General features: G+C 37.8%; 1 protein-coding gene across 1 annotated transcript; it reads right to left on the reverse strand.

The window, feature by feature from the left end:
- Nucleotides 1-884: 884 nt before the first annotated feature.
- Nucleotides 885-21,605, reverse strand: LOC105059820 (uncharacterized). The gene is made up of 3 exons (XM_010943271.4): nt 21,460-21,605; nt 21,317-21,355; nt 885-2,931 (listed from the first exon to the last, which is right to left on the reverse strand). The coding sequence occupies exons 1-3, from the start codon at nt 21,481-21,483 to the stop codon at nt 1,624-1,626; spliced, it is 1,371 nt and encodes a 456-aa protein (XP_010941573.1). The 5' UTR covers nt 21,484-21,605; the 3' UTR covers nt 885-1,623.
- Nucleotides 21,606-22,874: the final 1,269 nt, after the last annotated feature.

Raw genomic sequence — 22,874 nt, forward strand, 5'->3', positions numbered from 1 at the left:
CATGATAACCATCGTAACAAAATGATTTCAAGTATCATTGATATGTTATCATATTCATTTTGAATCAAGTGAGAATTATTTCAATCAATGATAATGGTTACATATAGATCGAATGATATATGAAATTATGGTATATCATCTCTTTGACATGATACAAATAATTGTAAGTGACATTTATATTTTATCATGATTAACCTAATTTTAATGAATATTATTTTATTTATGAGAAATGATACAGACTATTGTAGATATAATCAGATCTGATTATGCATGAAATTACTATGTGTCATCTCCTGGACTTGATGTGAATTATTTTAAGTGATTATGAATCATTGATTAGTAAATAGAGACTATAAGTTGAACTGAGTGATGTTATATGCTATAATCAGATCAGACTTGATAAATTATGATTATAGCTTGTTGGAATGCATGGATCATAGCGGTATCAAGTTGTATCAAGTTATATTGAAGCTGTATAAAAGATGTATCAAAAAGAGAAGAATTCTTTGACTTATATATAGTTATTGATATGTGTATCATCTGACTCTCAGCCTACTGTGTTGATGTTCGGACTTGAGATATCCAGCCACAGAGGGATAACGTGGTAATATTGAGATGCCCAGCCATAGGGTTAACATGGTAATATTGAGATGCCTTGCTGCGGAGGCTATCATAGCACCACAGTTAGGGCTGTAGAGCTAAAAGAATTGGATATCCATGCTTAAATATAGTATAATGAAAGTAAATATATATATTGGACTTTTTTACTACTTACTGATATCCAAATCATTAAAAAGCTGATATGAGGCAGCATTTTGAATAACTTTAATTATATAACTTTGATCTAAATAAGATAATATCACATCCTGTATGATGTATTTGAATTGTATGTCATCATAATTTAAATTAGATTTTTAAATGTATTTGTTACTTATTGAGCTGTGAAGCTCATAAACTCTCACAATTGTTTTAAGATTCCAAGACTAATTTTGGATCCAAACCTAGGAGTATTTTGGGGTTTGTATATAGAAGGTGAGGCCGGTCTGCAAAAGGTGGTTAGTTCCTAGGATAGTAAGTGTATATTGATGGTTGTACTGATTTGATGTAGATTCTGTAAACTTAAAATTTTAAATTGATCTGTGAAATAGATAGTAGTTGTTCTGTTCTACCGCTGCCTATACAATGAGTATGGTATCTTTCATATTATATTAAAGTTTTGGCAGGTTGAATGCCTTGCATGTCTATAAAGAGGGTACTCTGTAGATATGCAACGGCTGCTCACGTCTCCGATAATTTATTTTAATTTATAGTCTAGGCCGGGGGTGTGACATATAAGGATCCTCTTGGATCAGTATGTATGTATGTGTGTGTATGTAAAATTCCAATAATAACTTTTACTATCAATTATCACCGCATTAATCTGCAAATATAGGAATTGTATTCATGACTCAAAGCATTGATCAACAAAGTTCTCCTTTGTTTACTTATACATGATTCTAGTAGTGAAGACATTTATTTTGGCTGACAACTAAATTTATGTGATATGGGCCTTCCCCTGAAGCTCCAGCACAAATGCGCTCTCTTTAGATTTCCTGTCTGTTGATATGCGGAAACTCCAGATATTTAAAAAAACTTATAAATAGCCGGAATTGCGAACAATATAACATCCAGCATCGCCACCACCAGCAATCCAACAGTGAAACGAGTCAAGATGTTAGCCACGGTCACCAAGCTTTGTGTTTTCGGAGGCTTGAATGTCAGCATCATCCAGCTGAGGCTGGACTTGAAGGCTGAGAAGATTAGTAACATGCAGCTCCTGAGATGGAAGTTGTAGTCTGGAGCTCCCCGATTCATCGAATACACAGTCATCAATAGTGTGAAAATGAAGCTCGCGACGGGGATTGCAAAGGTCTCAGGCTCGTCATTACGACCTCGTTCTCCATCCACTTCGTCCCCCCCTGTTTCTACATCGCGCCGGCGTTCATGCAAGAATTCCATGTCAAACCAGAACACGGCTCCCACAAAATCCGGAAGGAAGGCCAGCACGACAAAACCCTCCACAAATCCAGCTGCAAGCTCAAGCCCCGTCAGTGTTTGCAAGCCAAAAAGAACATACCCGAAGGCTCTGATGACGCTGATCAGGCGTTCTCGGGTTCCCCGCTGCTTAAATGATGGTGGAACCGTGGTAAGCAGCATGGACAGAAGACCAAAGATGATGGTGAAAAAGATAAAGGACTCGGAGACCGTAATACCGGAACGGCCAGCTTTTTCAGGAAAGTTTTTGAAGTAGAAGGAGATTGTAGCGATCATTCCTGTGAAATTGAGGAAAGTAACCGAAACCGATAGGTCAGAGAATTGCTTCAGTTCCGTTTCATAAGCTTCATAACCAGTATGTCGTTGGTGCCGCGCAGTTCGAATTTCTTTGCGGAAGAAAATACCGAGGATTGCGATGATTGGAAGTAGAAGGACGGCAAGAAAGGCATAGCTTTTGTTTAAGAGAACCAAGAGACCAACTGAGGTAAGCATGAAGAGAACGTTGGAGACGTAGATGAGGACTATGGCAGCCATGTACCGGCATTCGCCGATGCGTGGGAGTGTCAGCAAGCAGGAGGTGTGCAGCATCAAGATGAGATCGGCGAGGAATGTGATGAAGACGAGGCTGCCGCAGACGACCACAGTGGGCTTTTCGGCGTGTTTAGCTATATCTTGACGTGCGGAATAGTACGCCACCACTATTGAAAAAATGTTGCTCATCACATACTTGGAGTAGCTCGACACTCGCTTCAGTTTGGCTCCGGGCGGCGATTCCCTTTCTGGGCTCCTGCGCGGCTGATTTGGCTCCGGGCCATGATTCTGTAGATCACTTGGAGTAGTTTGTGGGTGCCTGCGAACTAGGTCCCTTTCTTGGGTTGCAATGCTGCTACTATGTGCCTGGCCGAAAAAGAAATTGAGCGTAAAGGAAAAGCTTGTTAAATAATGATTAGCGCTAGGGTTACATGGGCTACACCGATTTGTAAGGGTGAGAAAGGGTCGGGTTGTGGAATAAATATTCATTATGACGGCTATATCATGTCATACTTGTCACAAACCAACGAAAGTCCTTCTTTTCGCCAGCAAGGATGAGCACTAATAGTAAAAGCGAAGTCTAACGCCCGTTAATGTTAAGATTAGTTTTGCCTGTCAGTTTTTGTTTAGCCAAAATTTAAAATCTTTTTGTCCGTCGAAATTTATTTTGGTTGAAAACTTTTGTAGTGCTTATCTTTAGAGATAGCAATTCAACACGAATATGATTATGGAGAATACGAACACGATACGATTAATTAATGTGTCAGGATTCCCCAACATGTATACAAATCTTTTTATTAAACGTGTTGCCTATTTAACATGATTATTAAACATATTATGTCGGGTTAACACGTTTATACTTCATGTTTGACATGAATAATCTATTTTACATAAAATATATAGTTTAAAAGAGAGAGAGAGAGAGAGAGAGATAAGTTTGGTGGCTATGTATGGAGGCTGATACGTTTGTTTAGTTTTGTTTTAAAATTTTTAATAAAAAGATAAAAATAACTATTGACTTTATAAAAAATTATAAAATTACATATTTTTTTATATATGGGTTAAATGTGTGATAAATAAATTAACAGGTTAACACGCGACACGATATGAAGTTCTTCATGTCATAAATAGGTCGACACGATTTCGACATGAACTTGTATAAGCTCAATACTAACACGAAAATTTCGTATCGTATCGCATGTTGTGTTTATGTGTCGTATCGAAAATTGCCACCCCTACTTATCTTTGCTGGCGAAAAGAAGGGTTTTCATTAGTTTGTGACAAATGTGACGTGGTATAACCGTTACAACAAGTATTTATTCCATCAAGCCTACAGTGCTCTTGCTCCTTCATTGCCTTCAACCACTCCTCACTATGCTAGTGCTACATGACTTCGGAGTAGGACTCAGGCTCTCCCATATGCATTCGTTAATAGCATGTAATCCTACGATGAGTATCTCATGGATGGCTTCCGCTCTCTTATCGATCTCCGGACCTTCTGTGTAGATGGTTCAGTATGCGGCTCAATCTGAATACCATCCGCGTTCTCCTCAGTCTCATGACTATCATGTGTACTATCATCTACAGTTGCTCCCCCATCATCAAAACTCCTCGAAAAAGTATCTGGATACAAATCTATAGGGCTGCTCGAGATTGACCTTGGTTTGTTAGGCTTCTCGAAGTCATCGATCATCTAATTCTCCAAAAAAATAGCATCATGACTACGTATGATCGATCTTTCACTCCATAGGATCCCACAGCCGATAGCAGAACTCTCCATTCTTATCGTAGCCCAAGAATATGCATCACTTCACCTTGGCATTTAGTTTGGACCTCATATCTCGATGAATAAATACGAACATGCATCCTACACCTAAAAACTTTCAAATAATCATAAGAAACGTCATTTCTCCTACCATACTCTCTACGGTGTATCACTCTCAAGAGCACAGGAAGAAGAAAAATTAATAACATAGATCGCAGTTATCAATGCCTCTCCCTAAAATGCCTTCAGTAGTTTAGTGTAAGAGAGCATGCTTCTGATCCTTTTGTAGATCCTCTTGTTCATTTTCTCAGCATCACCATTCTGCGGCGACGTCTAAGGCACAGCCTTCTCTAATCCGATACCATTCTATTGACAGTATTTATCAAAAGAACCTCTGTATTTAACCTCATTATCCATCCATATATACTTTAGCTTTCATCCAGTCTCTCTTTCAACAGAGATGTGAAATTATTTGAATGTACCGAGTATCTAATCTTTTATTTTTAAAGCATATATCCAAATTTTTTGAGAGTGATCATCAATAAAAGTCACAAAAAGCATCCGCCAAGAATTTTATCACTCATAGAATAAATATCACGGTAAACAAGATCTAAAGCACCAGTTCTTCGTTTAAAGAAAAGATTCTAAAAAGAAACTTGAGTTTGCTTACCCATCAGGCAGCTTGCACATACCTTCAATCAGAACCATAAGTAGGAAAAGTATTCTTCTTGACCAAAATTGATATCCCCTCATGGCTCATATGTCCCAAATCGGATACCATAATTCTGAGGTAGAAGGTTCTTTTGCTGCATTCACCTCCCTCTTACCGAATTGAGCTTGCATGAAGTAGAGAGAGCATTGCTTGATATCTCTAGTTGCTATTAGCGATTTCTTAGTCAACTTTCACTAGTCATTTCCAAACACACTGTCATAGCCCTCCTCATCTGATACTCCTATCAACAACATGTTCAGACGGATATCTGGTACATGTCAAACATTCTTCAACATTAATCAGTACCCTAAACTCATGATCAGTACAATATCTCCAACGCTAATAATTTTGATTCTCCATCATTTTTCATCTTTATCATTCTAAAGTCGCCAGAATGATAAGACGAGAATAATTCTCGCCTCATTATAACATAATATGAAGCGGTTGAATCAATCTAGTTAGAGTCTTGGATAGTAGTATCTACAAACCATCGTCTATTGTGCTACAAACAACAATAACCTCTCCACCTGAAACTATTGCTATCGTCTCATTATCCGAGTTGGAGTCACCACCTGGTTTGTTCTTCAACTTCTCCTTCTTTAGTAATCGACAGTCTTTCTTGAAGTGGCTTCATTTATCGCAATTGTAACATCTATCATTTCAGAATCTGGATCTCCCCTATGATTTAGCGCGTCCATCATCCGAGTTAGATTGGGGGTCCTTGTACTTACTTCTTTCTTTTTTTTCAAGATGAGGGCCTCATTGTGACTCGAGATCTTTTGCTCTTTCCTTCTGGCCTCCTCATTAAGCATACACTCTTTCACCGTTGCCAAGGCTATTGAACCCAGGTGAAGAATTTCTTAGAAACACTACCAAAATCTCCCAACTATCAGATAAGGAACTCAACAATAATAGGGCCTGGTGCTCCTCATCTAACGCCATGTTCATCGTGACGAGCTAGTTCACGATGTTTTGGAAGTTGCTTAGATGCTTTGCCATGGAAATTTCCTTCTTATATTTCATATTCATTAGTTTGTGAATAAGAAATGCTTTATTCTGCACTATCTTTCTCTCGAATAGGTTTTGCAATGGTTTTGCAATTCAATTTCTCTTATTCTCTGTTTGACATCTTATCAGATTGAGTAATAACTCTCTCGATTGGATCGTGAAGATCTATATAGTAAAGGAGGTCTTCCATGTGAAGCTTTCAAATTTGAGTATTTGGGTAACATCAATTGGATCATATTGCCCATCAAACATTGATCTTACATCTGTTAGCATCTCAACTCTTTCTTCAATACTCTGGGTTTGGTGGAATCAAGCTCTGATACTACTTGTTGGGATCGTAAGTACTCCAGAGAAATAAATAGATAGAACAAAAATCATACGAACGATAATATCAAAAGTCAAAAAATCACAGCAATCGTAAGAACTTCAAAATTTAACAGGATTTGGTAGAAGCCTACGTCCACACACGGATGAGAGAAAGAAGGAGTTTCAACTATAATAATAATTTAGAGTATCAAAAGACTTTTTTGACACCAGAAACACCACTTTTAATATAAGAAAGAAAAAAATTCAAGATTAATAATCTCCAGAAGAACACTCCTTAATGGAATTACTCTAATCCAAAATTGAACGAACTCCTTCAATCGATATTCTCCAATCTTTTTTTCTTAACAAATCATCCTTCAAGCCTCTCTTTTTCTCTCTCCCTCTCTCCTTTTGATGGCTCGCAGCCTTTTTTTTTTTCTTTTTTTTTTGTCTTCTGTTCACACCCACAGCCCCCCCCCTTTTAAAGGATAATAGCTAGAGTCCTTTATGGACTTGTTTTCCATGCATCAAAAGGCTTCGTGATTCCCTGATTTTTTCGTGCGCCACGAAAAGGTAGTCCGCGCGCTATTGGTTCCGTGCGTCACTAAATCTTCGTATAGAAGAGGGAGAGGGAAGGCGTCAAGAGCCCATGTGCTCTTTTCTTTAAGACGGTGGGTCCTATATAGGGAGGGACCACACCAACACCTGGATCACTTCAAACAATCTTACAGAAATCCGATCCGTTACTTCAGGTGTCGGACTCTTGGACATCCGTCGAGAACATGTAGAGGTATGCTACAGCCGCTTCAGAGAAGCAACATGCAAAGCCATCCCAATAGTTCTTTTTCTACAAACTAGCAATGTCGAACTATCACCAAAGCTTTCCTTCCTTATATTATAGAAATGACAAACATCTTGTTGAGGTTTGATGTTTTAAGATTCAGTCCATTATATTGAGCCTACAGCGAGATCCAAGATGACAAACGAAGTCCAACGAATCCAAGAATAGCCCAAACAGAATCCAGACGGCAAAGATACGTGTGAAAGAAAATCGAAAAAGATGGCACGATGCATGAGACGGCGACGGGCCGATGGCGGCGCAGTCGGGTTCGACGGAGATGCATTCGTGCAGAAGTGCACATGGGTGCTTGGGCCCAGTGCCCCTGAGTAGTCCACCATAGATCGCGGGGTGCGGGATGGTCCATGGGGCCGCATGGACTGAACACATGGTCCACACGCGGTCTAGAGGAGTTTTGTACGATTCGACGGTTCAGATCGCAGCCGATTACGATCGGACGGCTGAAACTCAATTTGAGTATAATCGGGCATGAACAGTGGCTATTTTGCATGATCGAACAGTTTTGGTATGAGCCGATCATGATCGGACGACTACGGATAGTTTTAGGGTTGATTGGAACTTTGTATTCCTATTGAAATGGTGTTTTTGAGATTCTGGAGCCTATATAGCTTCGATTGACGAGCTGTTTATTGCCTTAGAGAGTCGATGACATTCTGGAGGTGTAGAAAGATTTAAGAGAGATTTCAGAGAGCTTTTGTGAGGGTTTTGAGATTTTTCAGTGAAATACTCTTATACAAAGATTGAGTGGTGAGTTCCTCTTGTATTGTTTTTATTTTATTCTCTCATAGTGAAGTTTGCACATCCCATGGAGATAGGCTTGAGGCCGATCTACGTATTTATATTGTGTTTCTTATTTTGTTTCTTCTTTTTTTTCTATTGCATTATGTGGTCCCGGATCCTAACAACAATTGGTATCAGAGCTAGGTGGTGCCAGAGTGTAGGTTGCAGTAGTGATGGTCGAGATAGAAAATGGAGAAGACAAACACAATCAAGGTGGAGATCAACAAGTTTGACAGAAAGAGCAATTTCTCCTTGTGGCGGGTAAAGGTGAAAGATGTGCTCATCCAGTAAGGATTGATCGATGCTCTCTTGTGTGAGAAGAAGCTGACTACCATGGAGGTATAGGATTGGAGGCGGCTCCAGATGTAGACGATGAGTATGATCCACTGTACTTAGCGGATGAGGTGATGATCCATGTGCTTGGTTAGACTTTTTCGATGATACTGTGGTCCAAGCTCGAAGAGTTATACATGATGAAGTCTCTCACCAACACCCTCTTCCTCTGGAGGTAGTTCTACCAACTACGGATGACTGAATGACAGAGTGTGCAGGAGCATCTAAGCCACTTCTAGAAGATCCTCACCAACCTCCTCAGTGTTGGAGAGAAAGTTGAGGAAAAGACCAGGGCGCTAGTCTTGCTAGTGTCGCTTCCCCCTTCATATGAGTCCTTGGTGACTGCTTTTCTAGTGAAAAAGAGTACCATCAAGATGGATGAGCTCATCGTGGTAATTCTCCAGAATAAAGTTCTCAGGAGGGAGAATTCAGCTTCAAGCTCAGGTGGCGGCAGCTCAGCTTTGATGGTTTTTAGAGGAGTAGGAGGCGGTAGACGGAGCGACGAAAAATCTGTTGGGAATAGTGTCCCAAAGCCAATCGTCAGCCTGTTGACGGTTGTGCTCCTTTTGTATTAGTACATGAATTATAAGTAAATAAAAGTTATTTTGGTATTTTTTCATCACAAATGTTTCATCTTCTAATGAACTCCTGTGTTGTGGTGAAGTCCTTAGGACTATTTAGACTCGACAAAGGAGGATTTGTCATTTAGTCCTTAAACATGTTCGCGACCAAATGATACGTTGTTACCAAGGACGACAATATTTATCGAGCATAGGTCGTTGTGTGCCATATGGGTTGGTTGTCCTCATAACCAAAGAGTGTGGAGACACTGGTATGGCATACAGGTGAGATGTAATGGTACATCTGCACTGAACGTGACCAACTCCGGAGCTATTTCTGCTGTCAAGATTTGCTCCGATGGGATATGGGTATCAATGTCCCTCCGACCTAAGACCGCTACGGTGACTTGCAAGCAACTCACTGCACTTAGGCACTGGACTACCTGAATTTCTAATTCAGTGACGGAAGGTTGCTGGGTGTAGTCAAGTACTTGACTTGTCGGTGCGTGTGTCAAGATGGGATTGACCACTCCAGTTTAGGAGCTGTGTACAGTCGTGTTTCAATTTAGCAAAACCTTGGCCAGGGTAGTCCTAGTGAGGAGTCACAGGACTAATTGAGTTGAGCACGATTCGGATGATATCATCAGGGTTGACAGTTTAACCCTGAGTCATCCTAAACACAGGGGTCAAAAGGGATGAATTATACGGTAACCATATTCACGTAGGTTCTGAATGTTGCGATTGCGATTATTCGACCTATCCGATCGTCGGGTACCATTGCTAGATGGTCACTTCGATTAGTACAAAAATTGGTTCCTGTGCTACCGGCTTAGATTCGAACCTGCGGGGTCACACACATTAGAGGTTCCTTTCTGATCTGATGGCTGATTATGAGTCTTATCTATCTGGGACTCTATGATTGAGAATTAGGATTCTCTAATCATGAGTTCCACACATTTTGGATATCGGGGTCAAAATTTTGAATTTCAAATTTTGAATTTGAAATTTGAACTCTTTGATCAGGGTTTCATATCGATGGTCTCTGATGCCTGATTGCCCATCAGATTTGGACTCAATATTTATGAGAGGTTTAATTAGTGATTTAATCACTAATTAACTCAATTTGATTGAGTAATTATTTTTGGATCAAGTCCAATTGAATTGGATTCAGTTTGGATTGACCCGATTAGGTTAAATGTTGACCTAATCGCTAAGGTGGTTTAGTCCCTGATTTGATCAGGGGTTAGGTTTAGTTAATTTTTGATTTGATTAGAATTTTATTAAGCCTAATTAAGCCTAATTATGTTGGGTTTAATTTGGTCTAATTGTGTTCAACCTATTTTAAACTAGGTTGGCTCAATTTGAATCAAACCACCTTGTTTTAAATTCCCTGCGTCACCCAACTTCCTTGCACCCATTTGAATTCACGAGAAGAAACTTCTCGTAAAATTTTTCTCACGCAAAACCCTTCCCCACGTCCTCATTTGTGCGCCATATGGATGGATAAAATAATTAGTTAGCCATTCAAATTCAAAGCATGTTTGAATTTGAATGGATAACTTATCACTTGCCCTTTCATCCTTATCCATTTTGTGCGCCACATTACTTACACGAGAAAAGGTTTCTCGTGAAACTTTTTCACGCACAAAGAGCCACGCCCCTTCTCTTCTCACGCCCAAAAGGATAGGGATAAGTTAGTTTTCGTTTGAATTCAAATTTGATTTGAATTCAAATGTGTAACCTCTTGTCTTTATCCTCTCACGCGGATAAGACACGTTCGACGTTGTTTTAAAAAGAGAAGAAAGGTGGGACGTGCGTAGAAAAATTAGGAGAGAAACTTTGGGGCGTGAGGAAGGCTTCTGCGCAAGGTGAAGGTCCAAAACCTTCCGAGAGAAAAAGAAAGAAAAGAGAGAAAATTGGGCGCAGGGTTTTTGGTGTGTACCCTAGGGTTTCTACCTAGGGTTCGGGAAGTGAGATTGGTGTGCCACGAGTATCGTGAGTCCACCAAATTTCAGAGAGAGATCCATCAGCCTATCAAGTAACTGTGCAGACGATCCGGAGCATCCGAGAAGTCGGCACACATCGATCGAAGGAGTTCGATCAACATCTGCCATCAAAAGAGTGAAATCACGAACTAGCATTCGTGAGGAGCTGATCAGACGGAAGCTTCGTGTGGACGATCCGCAGAGGCCAGACAGTTGGGTGGCTGCGACGTGACGATCAGAGCCCTCTGACGGTGATCAGATTGCGGTGATCGACTATCCGCAAAAGGTGATGTGTTCTGAACACAGTACTGTAAAACGTTTACTGATTCAAATTTGAATTTCAAATTTAAATGCATGCTGTTGTATCATATTTAGATCCTAGTGTAGGGTTAATTAGTATTAATTAATGAGATTAATTAATAATTCCGCTGTAAAATAGTAATTTTGAAAAAATTTTAAAATTACCATTTTGCCCCTGCACTAAATTTTCGCTTCAAAATCACGATGAGGGCGGTCCAAGTCTAGGATGAGAGATTTGAGCAAGATCAGATGTTACCGGTGTGATGAGTTGGGGCATTTAGTCAGAGATTGCTCTCAACTCAGGGATCAAACAAGGGCTACTACAGCGATGGCCAGTAGCAAGTCAGAGAATGATGTCCTAGAGATATCTGACGAGGTATCTACTTCTTTCCAATAGTAGATTTTAGATTCTGCATGCACCTATCATGTATGTTGCAGAAAAGAGCAGTTTAACTCCATGGAGAGCAGTGAGGACACTGTTTATCTATCGGATGGATCGAGCTGTCCAATCAGAGACATTGGGACAGTCAGCTGGAAGACACATGATGGTGCAGTGAGGAGAATGGGGAATGTCTGATACATATCCAATTTTAGGCAAAATCTTATCTCACTGAGTAGACTGAATTCGAGAGGCTACAGGACGGTAGCTGATGGAAAAATTCTGAAGGTGTTGCGCGGCGATAGGATTGTTCTAGAGGGGAAGAAGAGGATGAGAAGATATTACTACCTGATGGGGAGCCTAGTGTGAGGTAGAGCTTTAGAAGCCAGAAGGAGCTCAGAGCAAGGTGGACCTCCAGGTGGAGGTGGATCGGACACTAGACGGGAGACTCGGGAGGATGAGAGGTGACGTCGCAGAGTGAAGTTTCAATTGCCATAAGAGACTTTCCTGAGCAAGTTTTTGGTCAGAGTGGACATAGCTCATGATGGAAGTGGGATCGAGCGGCCTGGTTCAACTCTCACATTTGTCCATCTATGAGACAGCAGGCATGCCTCAGGGCATGGAGGTGAGACGGATCACAGGCTCTCGGAGATAGGTGGAGGTTGAATATCGAGTCGAGATAGAGATTGTTGAGATTTGATGCCTCAAGATTCGATCCATATTAAGTCCACAGCGAGGTCTAGGATAACGAACGAAGTTCAGTGAGCCCAAGAACAACTCAAACGGAGTCCAGACAGTGAAGAAATGTGTGAAAGAAGATTGGAGAAGGTGGAATGGTGCACAAGACGGCGGCGGGCGAGTGGCAGCCGGTGGCGGTGCGGCCGGGCCCGATGGAGACACACGCAGCGAGCACCCAGCCTAGTGCCCCTGTGCAGTCTACCGTGGACCGTGGGGTGTTGGGCGGTCCATGGGGCCGCGTGGACTAAACACGCAGTCTACGCACGATCCAGGAGAGTTTTTGCACGATCCGACGGTCCAAATCACAGCCGATCATGATTGGATGGTTGGAACTCAATCCGAGCATGATCAGGCGTGATTAGAGGCTATTTTGCAAAATCGGATGGCTCTGGTGCGAGCCGATCACGATCGGACGGCCACGGATAATTTTAGGGTTGATTGGGACTTTGTATTCCTACTGAAACGGTGTTTTTGAAATTTTAGAGTCTATATAGCTCCGATTGACGAGCCATTTATTGCATTAGAAAGCTAGTGACATTTTGGAGGTATAAAATGACTTTAAGAGAGGTTTCAAAGAGCTTTTGTAAGAATTTTAGAGCTTTTCAGTGAGAGACTCTTATACAGGGGTAGAGTGGTAAGTTCCTCTTGTATTATTTTTGTTTTATTCTCTCCTAGTGAAGCTTGCACGTTTCGTGGAGGTAGACTTGAGGCCGATCCATATATTTATATGATATTTTTTATTTTATTTTTTCTTTCTTTCTGCTATATTATATGGTACCGGATCCTGCACAACACATCTCACAATATTTGGATCGAGTGGTTGTGGTGGAAGCCTTCGAATGCCCCATAAAGATAGATGACCTTGCTTCCACCTTATCCAAGAAGCCCAGGAAGATAGAACCCTAGACAACCCAGCAATTATCAGAGAATAACCATTTGTTTCATGCCTGGATCATCACACGGTCCATTCACTAATGGTCAAAGGACATATCCAAGGAGACAGCTTCTCACTTCTTGTCAGCCATTGGAATTAGTTTAAAGGGAGAAGGCCTCATAACCTCAAACTCAAAGTTTATGCAACTTTGCTCGATCTTCCTCTTTTTTGTTGACCTATATATTGATGCAGTCGCTTCTATTATTCCTAGGTTTGGAGTGCCACATCATGCAAGCCGAACCGTCATAACTAGGAAGATCTAAAGGGTTTTGATGTTGTTTTCTACTATGAGAAGTTTGAAGATAATCCCAGAATCGGTTGAGGTTACTGTTGGACCATATGCCTACTCTATGGAAGTGGTGGTAAATTTTGCGACTGAGCAGACACAAAATTATGTAGATTCTTCTTCCACTTTCCAAGAGGATCAAAAGGATGATGGAATGGAGGACTGGGTTAGTGGTCTATTTTTTTCCTTCATTTTTTTCTCAATTTTTCCTCATTTTCTCCCAATTTTTTTTTTTTATTTTTTCATCCTTAGGAGTCCCAATTGGGTGGGAGGCTTCAAGTGGTCAAATGGGAAAGCTTATGGGGAGCTTTTTCCCCCTGATTTTCCTCTTTTTCTTCCATCCTCAAGAGTTTCAATTAGGTGGGAGGCTTGGAGCGGTCAAATAGGAAAGCTGGGATAATTTTTTCCTTTGATTTTTTCTCTATTTCTTTCATTCTTAAGAGTCTCAATCAGGTGGGAGTTTTGGATTTTTTCCTAGAACCATATCCATCCTTATATTAGTTGGGATGGATAAAACCCATCCTATTCGAGTCGAATTGGATACCCGATGGGTTGGACCAAATTACCACCCCCATTTACCTCAAAAATTGTAAGCAAGACCAAATCCTCAGCGTAGTTCAAATCTTATATTCAGAAACTGAGGACATTAAGGTGGTGTTTGAGAAGATAAGGGAATCTTAGCTCTATCAAAGCCGCATGCAACTATAAAAAATATTTTTGAGATCCAAATATTAAAGGAATATTCATGAAATAAAATAAACATTAAACAGTTATTGACCGGAGTAGCATCTTATAAGAGGTGACAATATGCTGCTCCAAGCTAATTCCCACAAAAAATCAGGCAAGATCCGAATAAACCAGAGTCTACAACATTGCAGAGTTGAATGGGGCTGCATTCTTTCTTTATGTAATAATAACGAGTAGTACTTAACAGCCATGCTAGCAGAAAAAAGATAAACAGATAGATAAATAAACTAGAAGGACATTATAATGCTACAGGCTGTATTGTAACAATAGTAGACGGATCTTGAATCATTAAAGAGATGGTCCAGCAAACATAACCTAAAAACCAAATAAAATGGAAACACAAATTAACTAACAAAGAAAGGTCCAGATTCACGTAGTTCATCGATCATTGCCAGAACCAATCTAGAGAGCGATGTCAAATATATGGCTGTACATATTGTGTCCATGTTTTGCTAGTAGCCATAATTTGTAATCGCATTAGTCCCAGTGGAATGGCATTGACATGGGTCTTTTTCTGTCCAGTTGTTTAGTTTTCTTATTCATATATGTAGGTGTTGTTCTCCTATTAATGCCAGGTTAGTGTAAGACATATGGATCTTGCCTTGTAGTAGAGTATCTAGAGGCTGAGCGTCCTTCACCCACGAGACGATTTGCTGGTCTTCCAATTGGGTCTTGTAATTGTGCTTGGATTTTGTTATTTTTTCACTTTATCAATCGAACCTTAATTCTTTCCAAACTTTTTCTCTTTAGTATTACTTCTTCTTCAATTTTCTATATTTTCTAAATATTTTTTATTATTGGTGCTTGTTCTTGAATTCTCGGGTATCAGATGGTGCTCCTTGTAGAATCATGCCGTTCTACAAAGTTTCTCCTAGTTTGGAGAATAGGAATTTGTTCTGGTGTCCGGCCCATGTGCTGGGACTCGTAACAAATAAAGAGAGTGACGGGAAGGAGAGTCCAACCAGGACTCAACCTTAGCGCGTTAAATAGAGCGCGGCGCAGAACCCTATGGTAGAGTGCGAAGATAGAGAGCGGCGCGGTGGGGAAGGAAAAAAAAAAAATAAAAAAATAAATTTTTTTATTAAAAGATCAGATGATTGATCATATTTTAATTTTAATAAAATTTTAATATATTATTCATGACATCGAGATCTACGAGTTGGTCAATTTTGATTTTTGAAAAACCTTCTTCACAAATAATTTCAAGTATCTATGTATTTGGTGAGATGTGTCTATGTTTATTGTTGCTATCCATTTTATTGGTAATGATTATTTTATTATGAAACTAAAATTTATTCTTGATGACATATTTATATAATCTCTAGTTGATTCATTATTTTATATAGTGGAATATTTACAACACAAATCTCATGTCCTTATGCTTAGTTTGATTTATATTCACTGGATTTGATATTGTTGAGTTATTATTTGTTTTAGTTTGCACAAAGAAGACAGAATTTATCCTGGATATAATTATGTTTGTAGCCCTTTTACCCCAACAACTGGTATCAGAGCGCTGTAGTTAGAAAATCACTGTGGTTTGTGCTAGTCAAAATAGAGGATAAATTTAGTATGGTTAAATTGGCTTCATCGAATTATTCTTTTTGGAGGATGATGACAGAGGATTTACTATATAGTCGAGATCTATTTGAGCCGATTGAATTGCAAAAAAAAAAACCAAATAATGTAAAAGTTGATGAGTGAAAAAAGTTGAACAGAAAAGCCATAGCCACAATTAGACAATGGATTGATGTGAGTATAATCCATGATGTTGTTACAAAGACAGATACTTACCAAGTTTGAAAAAAATTAGAGAATTTGTATCAGCGGAAGAATGCACAGAATAAAGCCTACCTGATCAGAAGACTTGTGAACCTGAAGTACAAGGATGGGCATAATGCTTCAAAGCACTTGAATAATTTTTAAGAGATCCTAAATCAGTTGGCTATGATGAAATTGCTTCTTAATGATGAGGTGCAAGCATTGATCTTACTAAGTTTCTTACCAGATAGTTGGAAGATATTAGTGATGATGTTGAGTAATTTCACTGTTAGTGACAAATTTATTTTGACTATGGTGAAGGATAGTATATTGAATGAAGTAAACATACAAAAGTAGGATTTGATATATATAGATTCAGAGAAACTTATTGTAGAGCAGAGGGTGAGAAGCAAATATAGATCCTCCTACAATAAAAAAGATAGTGAGTCCCATGATAGAAAAGACAAGGAGAAATTTAAAGGCCGGTTAAAGTCCAGAAAGGTGTCATTTGCTATTATTGTAATAAGTCAGGGCATTTTTGAAGAGAGTACAGAAAATATAAGAAAGATTAGGATAAGAGTGGTGGAAAGAAAGAAAAGACATAGAGTATGACTGTAATTGCATTTGCTAATGAGATCATGATTGCTTGTGATGATAAATGTGTTAATTTCACATGTCAGAAATCCAATTGGGTAATTAATTCAGCAGCCTCATATCATGTTATATCTCAAAGAGATTTCTTTTCGTCCTACTTCAAAGGTGATTTTGGATATGTCAGGATGAAAAATGATGCGATAGCTCAGATTGTTGGCATGGGAGATATTTGCTTGGAGACTAACATTAGGTGCAGACTGTTGTTGAGAAATATAAGGCAGATTCTTGATATCCAGTTGCATTTGATTTCTGCCTGTGTCCTAGACGATGAGGACTACTTTATTTACTTTAGTGAAAGAAAATGAAAGTTCACCAAAAGTTCCTTGATTGTAGTAAAAGACAAGAAAACTGGCTTTTTCTAATTGCAGGCTAAGATGTGCAGTGGAAAGATAAATGTAGTTGAGGAGACCTCCACAGACTTGTGGCATCAACGACTTGGTCATCTAAGTGAGAAGGGACTTGATGCTTTATCTAGGTATAATTTGCTTCCTTTAAAAGGTATGCACTTAAGATCTTTCACTTATTGTTTACATGGCAAGCAGCATAAAGTTTCATTTCATAAACTTCCCTCACGTAACAAATCACATGTGTTAGATTTAGTTCACAGTGATATATCCTCCATGACCATAAAGATACTTGGTGGTATGCTATATTTTGTTATTTTTATTGATGACCATTTCAAAAGTTGTGGACTTTTGCTTTGAGAGGTATTTGACATCTTTAAAGAATTTTATGCTAGTATTGAAAGGGAGAAGGAAAAAAAATTGAGATGCATGATCCAAGTAGACAATGATGGTGAATACCAAGATCTATTTGAGAGATACTACAGATAGTATGGTATAAAATTTGAGAAGACTATCCTAAAAACACCTTAGTAGAATATGGTGGTAGAGAGGATGAATCGCACAATTGTTGAAAAAGTTTGATGCATGCTTTCTCATTCAAAGTTACCTAGCTCTTTTGGGGTGAAGTTGTGAGGACTATACTTGACTTGATTAATCTCTCTCCTTCATATGCCCTGGACGGTAATGTTCTTGAGAAGGTATGGACAGAAAAATTAATTTTTTATAACTATCTCAGAGTATTTGGATACAAGGTCTTTGTTCATATTCCTAGAAGATGAGCGGTCAAAGCTTGAGTATAGCAAGTCAAAAGAATGCATCTTTCTTGGGTGTGGACTTGAGTAATTTGGATATAGGCTATAAGATCCAGTAGAAAAAAAGCTGGTCAGAAGCCGAGATGTAGTGTTATTTGAGGATCAGACCATTGAGGACTTGAAGAAAGCAGATAAGCTAGAGTCTACTATAGAATTATTTATTGATCCACATCCTATATCTCAAGCCAAAGCAGATGTTGATGATAGACATACTACAAAGAATGGTGATATGATGAATGATGAGCCTACACATGCTAATAGTGTATCAAATGAGCATGGTGAGTAAACTCCTATATAGTAAATGGCAGAATAGCAGTTGATAAGGTCTACCAGAGAGTGTCAGCCTTCTCAAATATATCCTCTGTATGAGTATGTGATGGTGCTGACAGAGGAGAGCCAGAATACTTTCAGAAGGCTATGTCACGTGCATAGAAAGAAAAATAATTTAAAGCCATGTAAGAAGAGATGAAATCACTGCATCAGAACCACACTTTTGACCTGATAGAACTACCCAAGGGGAAGAGAGCATTCAAGAATAAATGGGTGTTCAGACTCAAGACAAAAGAACACAACTCACAATCAAGATACAAAGCAAGACTGGTTGTGAAGGGCTTCAGTCAGAAAAAGAGTATTGACTTTGAAGAGATTTTTTCACTCGTGATCAAGATGTCTTCGATCTGAGTTATTCTTGGTTTGGTAGCCAGTCTAAATTTGGAGATTGAGTAGCTTGATATAAAAAGCATTTCATCATGGTGACCTTGAAGAGAAAATTTATATCGAGCAACCAAAAGAATTCATAGCTAAAAGTAAGGAGAACTTGATATGCAAACTGAAGAAGAGCTTGCATGGTTTGAAATAAGCTCCTCATCAATGGTACAAAAAATTTGATTCTTTCATAGTAGATCATGGGTACAGCAGAACTACTTTTGACCATTGTATATTTGTGAAAAAATTTAGTGATGATAATTTTATCATTCTCCTTTTATATGTTGATGATATGCTGATTGTTAATCATAATACCAAGAAGATTCAGAACTTAAAGACTGAATTGAGTAAGTGCTTTGCTATGAAAGACTTGAGACCAGTAAAGTAGATACTTGGTATGAAGATTATTCATGATAGAAAGTATAGGAGACCGTGACTATCTCAAGAGAGATACATAGAGAAAGTGTTAGAGAGGTTCTAAATGAACAACTCCAAACAAGTTAGCTCTCTACTTATAGGTCATTTCAAATTGAGCTCTAAATAGTATCCTGCTAGCGAGGAAGAGAAGGGGGAGATGCAGAAAATCCTTTATGCATCCGCAATTGGCAGTTTGATATATGTCATTCTGCAATTGGCAGTTTGATATATGTCATACTATGCACTAGGCCGGATATTGCTCATATTGTAGGAGTTGTCGACTGATTTCTCTCTAATCCTGGAAAGGAGCATTGGACTACAGTGAAGTAGATTCTCAAGTATCTTAGAGATACTTCTAGAGTATATCTCTGTTTTGGCACTAATAAACCTATATTTAATGGATATACAAATACAAACATGGCAGGTGATATTGATTCTAGGAACTCTACATTAGGATACTTGATGATTTTAGGTTTAGCTATCTCATGACAGTCTAGACTACAGAAATATATTGCTTTATCAACTACAGAGTATATTACAGTGATAGAAGCCAGCAAGGTGTTATTGTGGATGAAGAAACTCCTTCAAAAATTTGGTTTGAGGCAAAAAAAATTTATCCTATATTATAATAGTCAAAGTGCAATTTATTTCTCAGCAAGAATCCAACTTTCCATTCGAGATCGAAGCATATTGATATGAGATATCATTGGATATAGGATGCTTTGGAGATAAAATTATTACAGCTGAAAAAGATTTACATAGATGACAATATTTCAGATATACTGACTAAGCTATTGTCTATAGAGAGCTTGCAAGCTGCAGAGTTGGTGCTAGTTTGCTGGCCCTCCCTACATAGATGTGAGAAAGAGATTTGTTATGGTGTCTTGCCCATGCGCTGGGACTCATAATAAATAAAAAGAGGGATGGGAAGGAGAGTCCAACCAGGACTCAACCTTAGCGCTTTAAATAAAGTGTGGTGCAGAACCCTGTGGCAGAGTATGAAAACAGGGAGCGGTGCCGTGGGAAAGAGAAAAAAATTCAAAAAAATAAACTTCTTTGTCAGTTTGACCGTATTTCGATTTTGATAAAATTTTAGTATGTTATTTTTAACATCAAAAACTATAAGTTGATTGATTCTAATCTTTCAAAAATCTTCTCCACAAATTATTTCAAGTATCCATGTATTTTGTGAGATCTGTCTCTTTTTATTATTGATATCACTTTATTGGTGATAATTATTTAATTATGAAATCAAGATTTATTCTTGATTATATATATTTGTATAGTCTCTAGTTGATTTCGAAAAGACCTACAGTAATTTTATTATTTTATATAATAGAAGATTTATAATACAAATCTGATGTCCTTATACTTAATTTGATTTATATTCGTTGGATTTGATATTGTTAAGTTATTATCTGTTTTAATTTACATAAAAAATATAGAATTTATCCTGAGTATAATTGTATCCATGGCCCTTTCATCCTAACAGAATTAATCTATTCAGACCCAATCTTGAAGGAATCCTAAATAACCTCTAAACAAAAAACTTGAGACGGCAATCATTCTCTCCATGTAATTTTTATTTTCTGAGGAATTAATTTAAGTATGCCATCACCTACAACATATACGAAAATCGACTAAAAGAATTTGTAAACCATTTGTTCTTCGAAATACCATAGGGTCATTTAATAGGTTGTTATATAAAAACAATAAAAATGAAAGAGTAAATTATGAAAATCCTCTCAAATTAGAATAAATTATACTTAAATTCAATAGTTTCAAAAAACCCACATTTTTCTTCTGAATTTTATTTTCATCGAACATTTTAGTACATAATTTAATAGTAGTAGAATCATAAAGATGGGAAATGCTACATCAGGAAAAAAAAAACAAATAATTTTAAATGGCATAACATCCACCCAAGAACGTTAAAAAAAGGTATGTATCTCCTTCACATGCAAAAGTAATTTCGACTTTTCGCATGAGATAAATTATTTCACTGACCTATTAATTTAATTGGATGTAAGTATAAGATTTATAAATTATTGGATGTCAGTGTAATAAATATAAATATAAAAAAAATTATAATTTACTCAAAATTATAAGATAAAATTTTGTTATCTCATTTCTTAATTTTCTCATGTAACGTAGGGAATTCAGGACATGCCTGAAAAGTGATCAGCTTTTTGCACTAATAAAACCCGATAAAAGAAAAAAAAAAAAAAAAAAAAAACAAAGCTGGGATTGACGCACCAAAGAAGCAAAAGTTCCATTACCTAGGAACGAAACATTGACAAACACGAAAAAAGGAACTAGAGAGAACCTAAAAAGCAGCAACTTATAGCTCAAGGAATGCACTTTACCTCTGATCGCTGTGGATCGGTACCATAATTTTGCAGCCTCTGGAAAGAAACCAGTGAATTAGACCATACAATTACTGTATCATTTCAAAAGAAAAGCAAACAGTTGTAGGAAGATAATAGAATTATTCCTCCAGAACACTAACCTCAGGCCCAGGTTGCCGATCCATCTCACAGAGATGGTTTCTCTTAACTCTTTCCTTTTTCAAGGTAAGGCAGGATTGCTGTGGTGTTAAAAAGAGCCTATTTTCTCCAGGTCAAAAGAAGGCCGCCGGACAGACCGAGGACCCGGCCAGACCAGACTGGGTCTGTCAATGCTTTGTGTATTATTCTAAATGAAATACGGACTCATTGACTCCGCAAGTCATGCTTGGGTTCGGTCAATCTAAGATCCTTTTAACTATCCTGTGCCAGCATACATGAATCAAACTACTAAATAAAAAATATTTTTAATTGTACGAGAATTGGTGATGACTTGAAAATTTCCGTTTGCCGACATGAAAATATGAAGGCCTCAATATTCATAGTTGGGTTTAACTTAACACCCCTAATGTATTATTAACTAGCTCCCTGCCAAAAGCTACAAGCTTCTCACGTGCGGTTTAAAATAGCTCGTTTGCTAATCCTTTGATAATATCTACCAACTGATTCTTTTGGGAGACCAAAATCATTTCAATCTCTTCTCCGGTGTACCTTCACATGTTTTGTCCTCGCACGAAAATAATATTGCCAGTGTTTTGAACTAAATTTAATATATATATATATATATATATATATATATATATATATATATATATATATATATATATATATATAAAAGTAAAAATTGAGAAAAGATGGATTAGTCATTTAGATTATCCACATAAACAACAGATTATCACCTATAAATACCATTTGGATCAAAATCAACCTACAATATGCCACGTTTCTAAATTTTTTTGCCTAATAATTTTAATTTTTTAAGTATTGAATCAAAATATGATGTTGTTAAAATCTATTTATGTTACTTAAATGATATTTTTAAAGCATGATATTATTATTTTTTTATAATAAAAATTTACTCATATGTGTAGTTTGAGAATATAAATAAACATCAAAAATTTTAATAAATATTATTTTATTATTTATATATATTTTTTAAAAATAATTTATTATATAATCTACCATCTGCGCACAACAAGTGGGCCCAACACTAGTTACTAAATAATCTCATTATCCAAACTGACCTTCACCTACCATATAGTAGCACGTACGATACTCAACCTTTATGAAAGACAATTCAATAATGGCTGTCTCTTTGCATCAAGAAACGACAACAATCCTAGGCTAAAAGAATATTTTGGAGAATCACGTAGCCGACAGTGAAGATCTACCAAGGAATGCGAACAATCCTAGGCTAAAAGAATATTTTGGAGAATCACGTAGCCGACAGTGAAGATCTACCAAGGAATGCGGAAAGAGAGCCAAGTGAAGATACTTATCTTTCTAGCTAGGGACTGAAAGATTCCAAATATTACAACTAAAAGCTGAGATAATTCCTCCATCAGACAATAATCTATAG

Source organism: Elaeis guineensis, chromosome 10 (genome assembly GCF_000442705.2).
Source record: "Elaeis guineensis isolate ETL-2024a chromosome 10, EG11, whole genome shotgun sequence".
NCBI classification, from domain to species: domain Eukaryota; kingdom Viridiplantae; phylum Streptophyta; class Magnoliopsida; order Arecales; family Arecaceae; genus Elaeis; species Elaeis guineensis.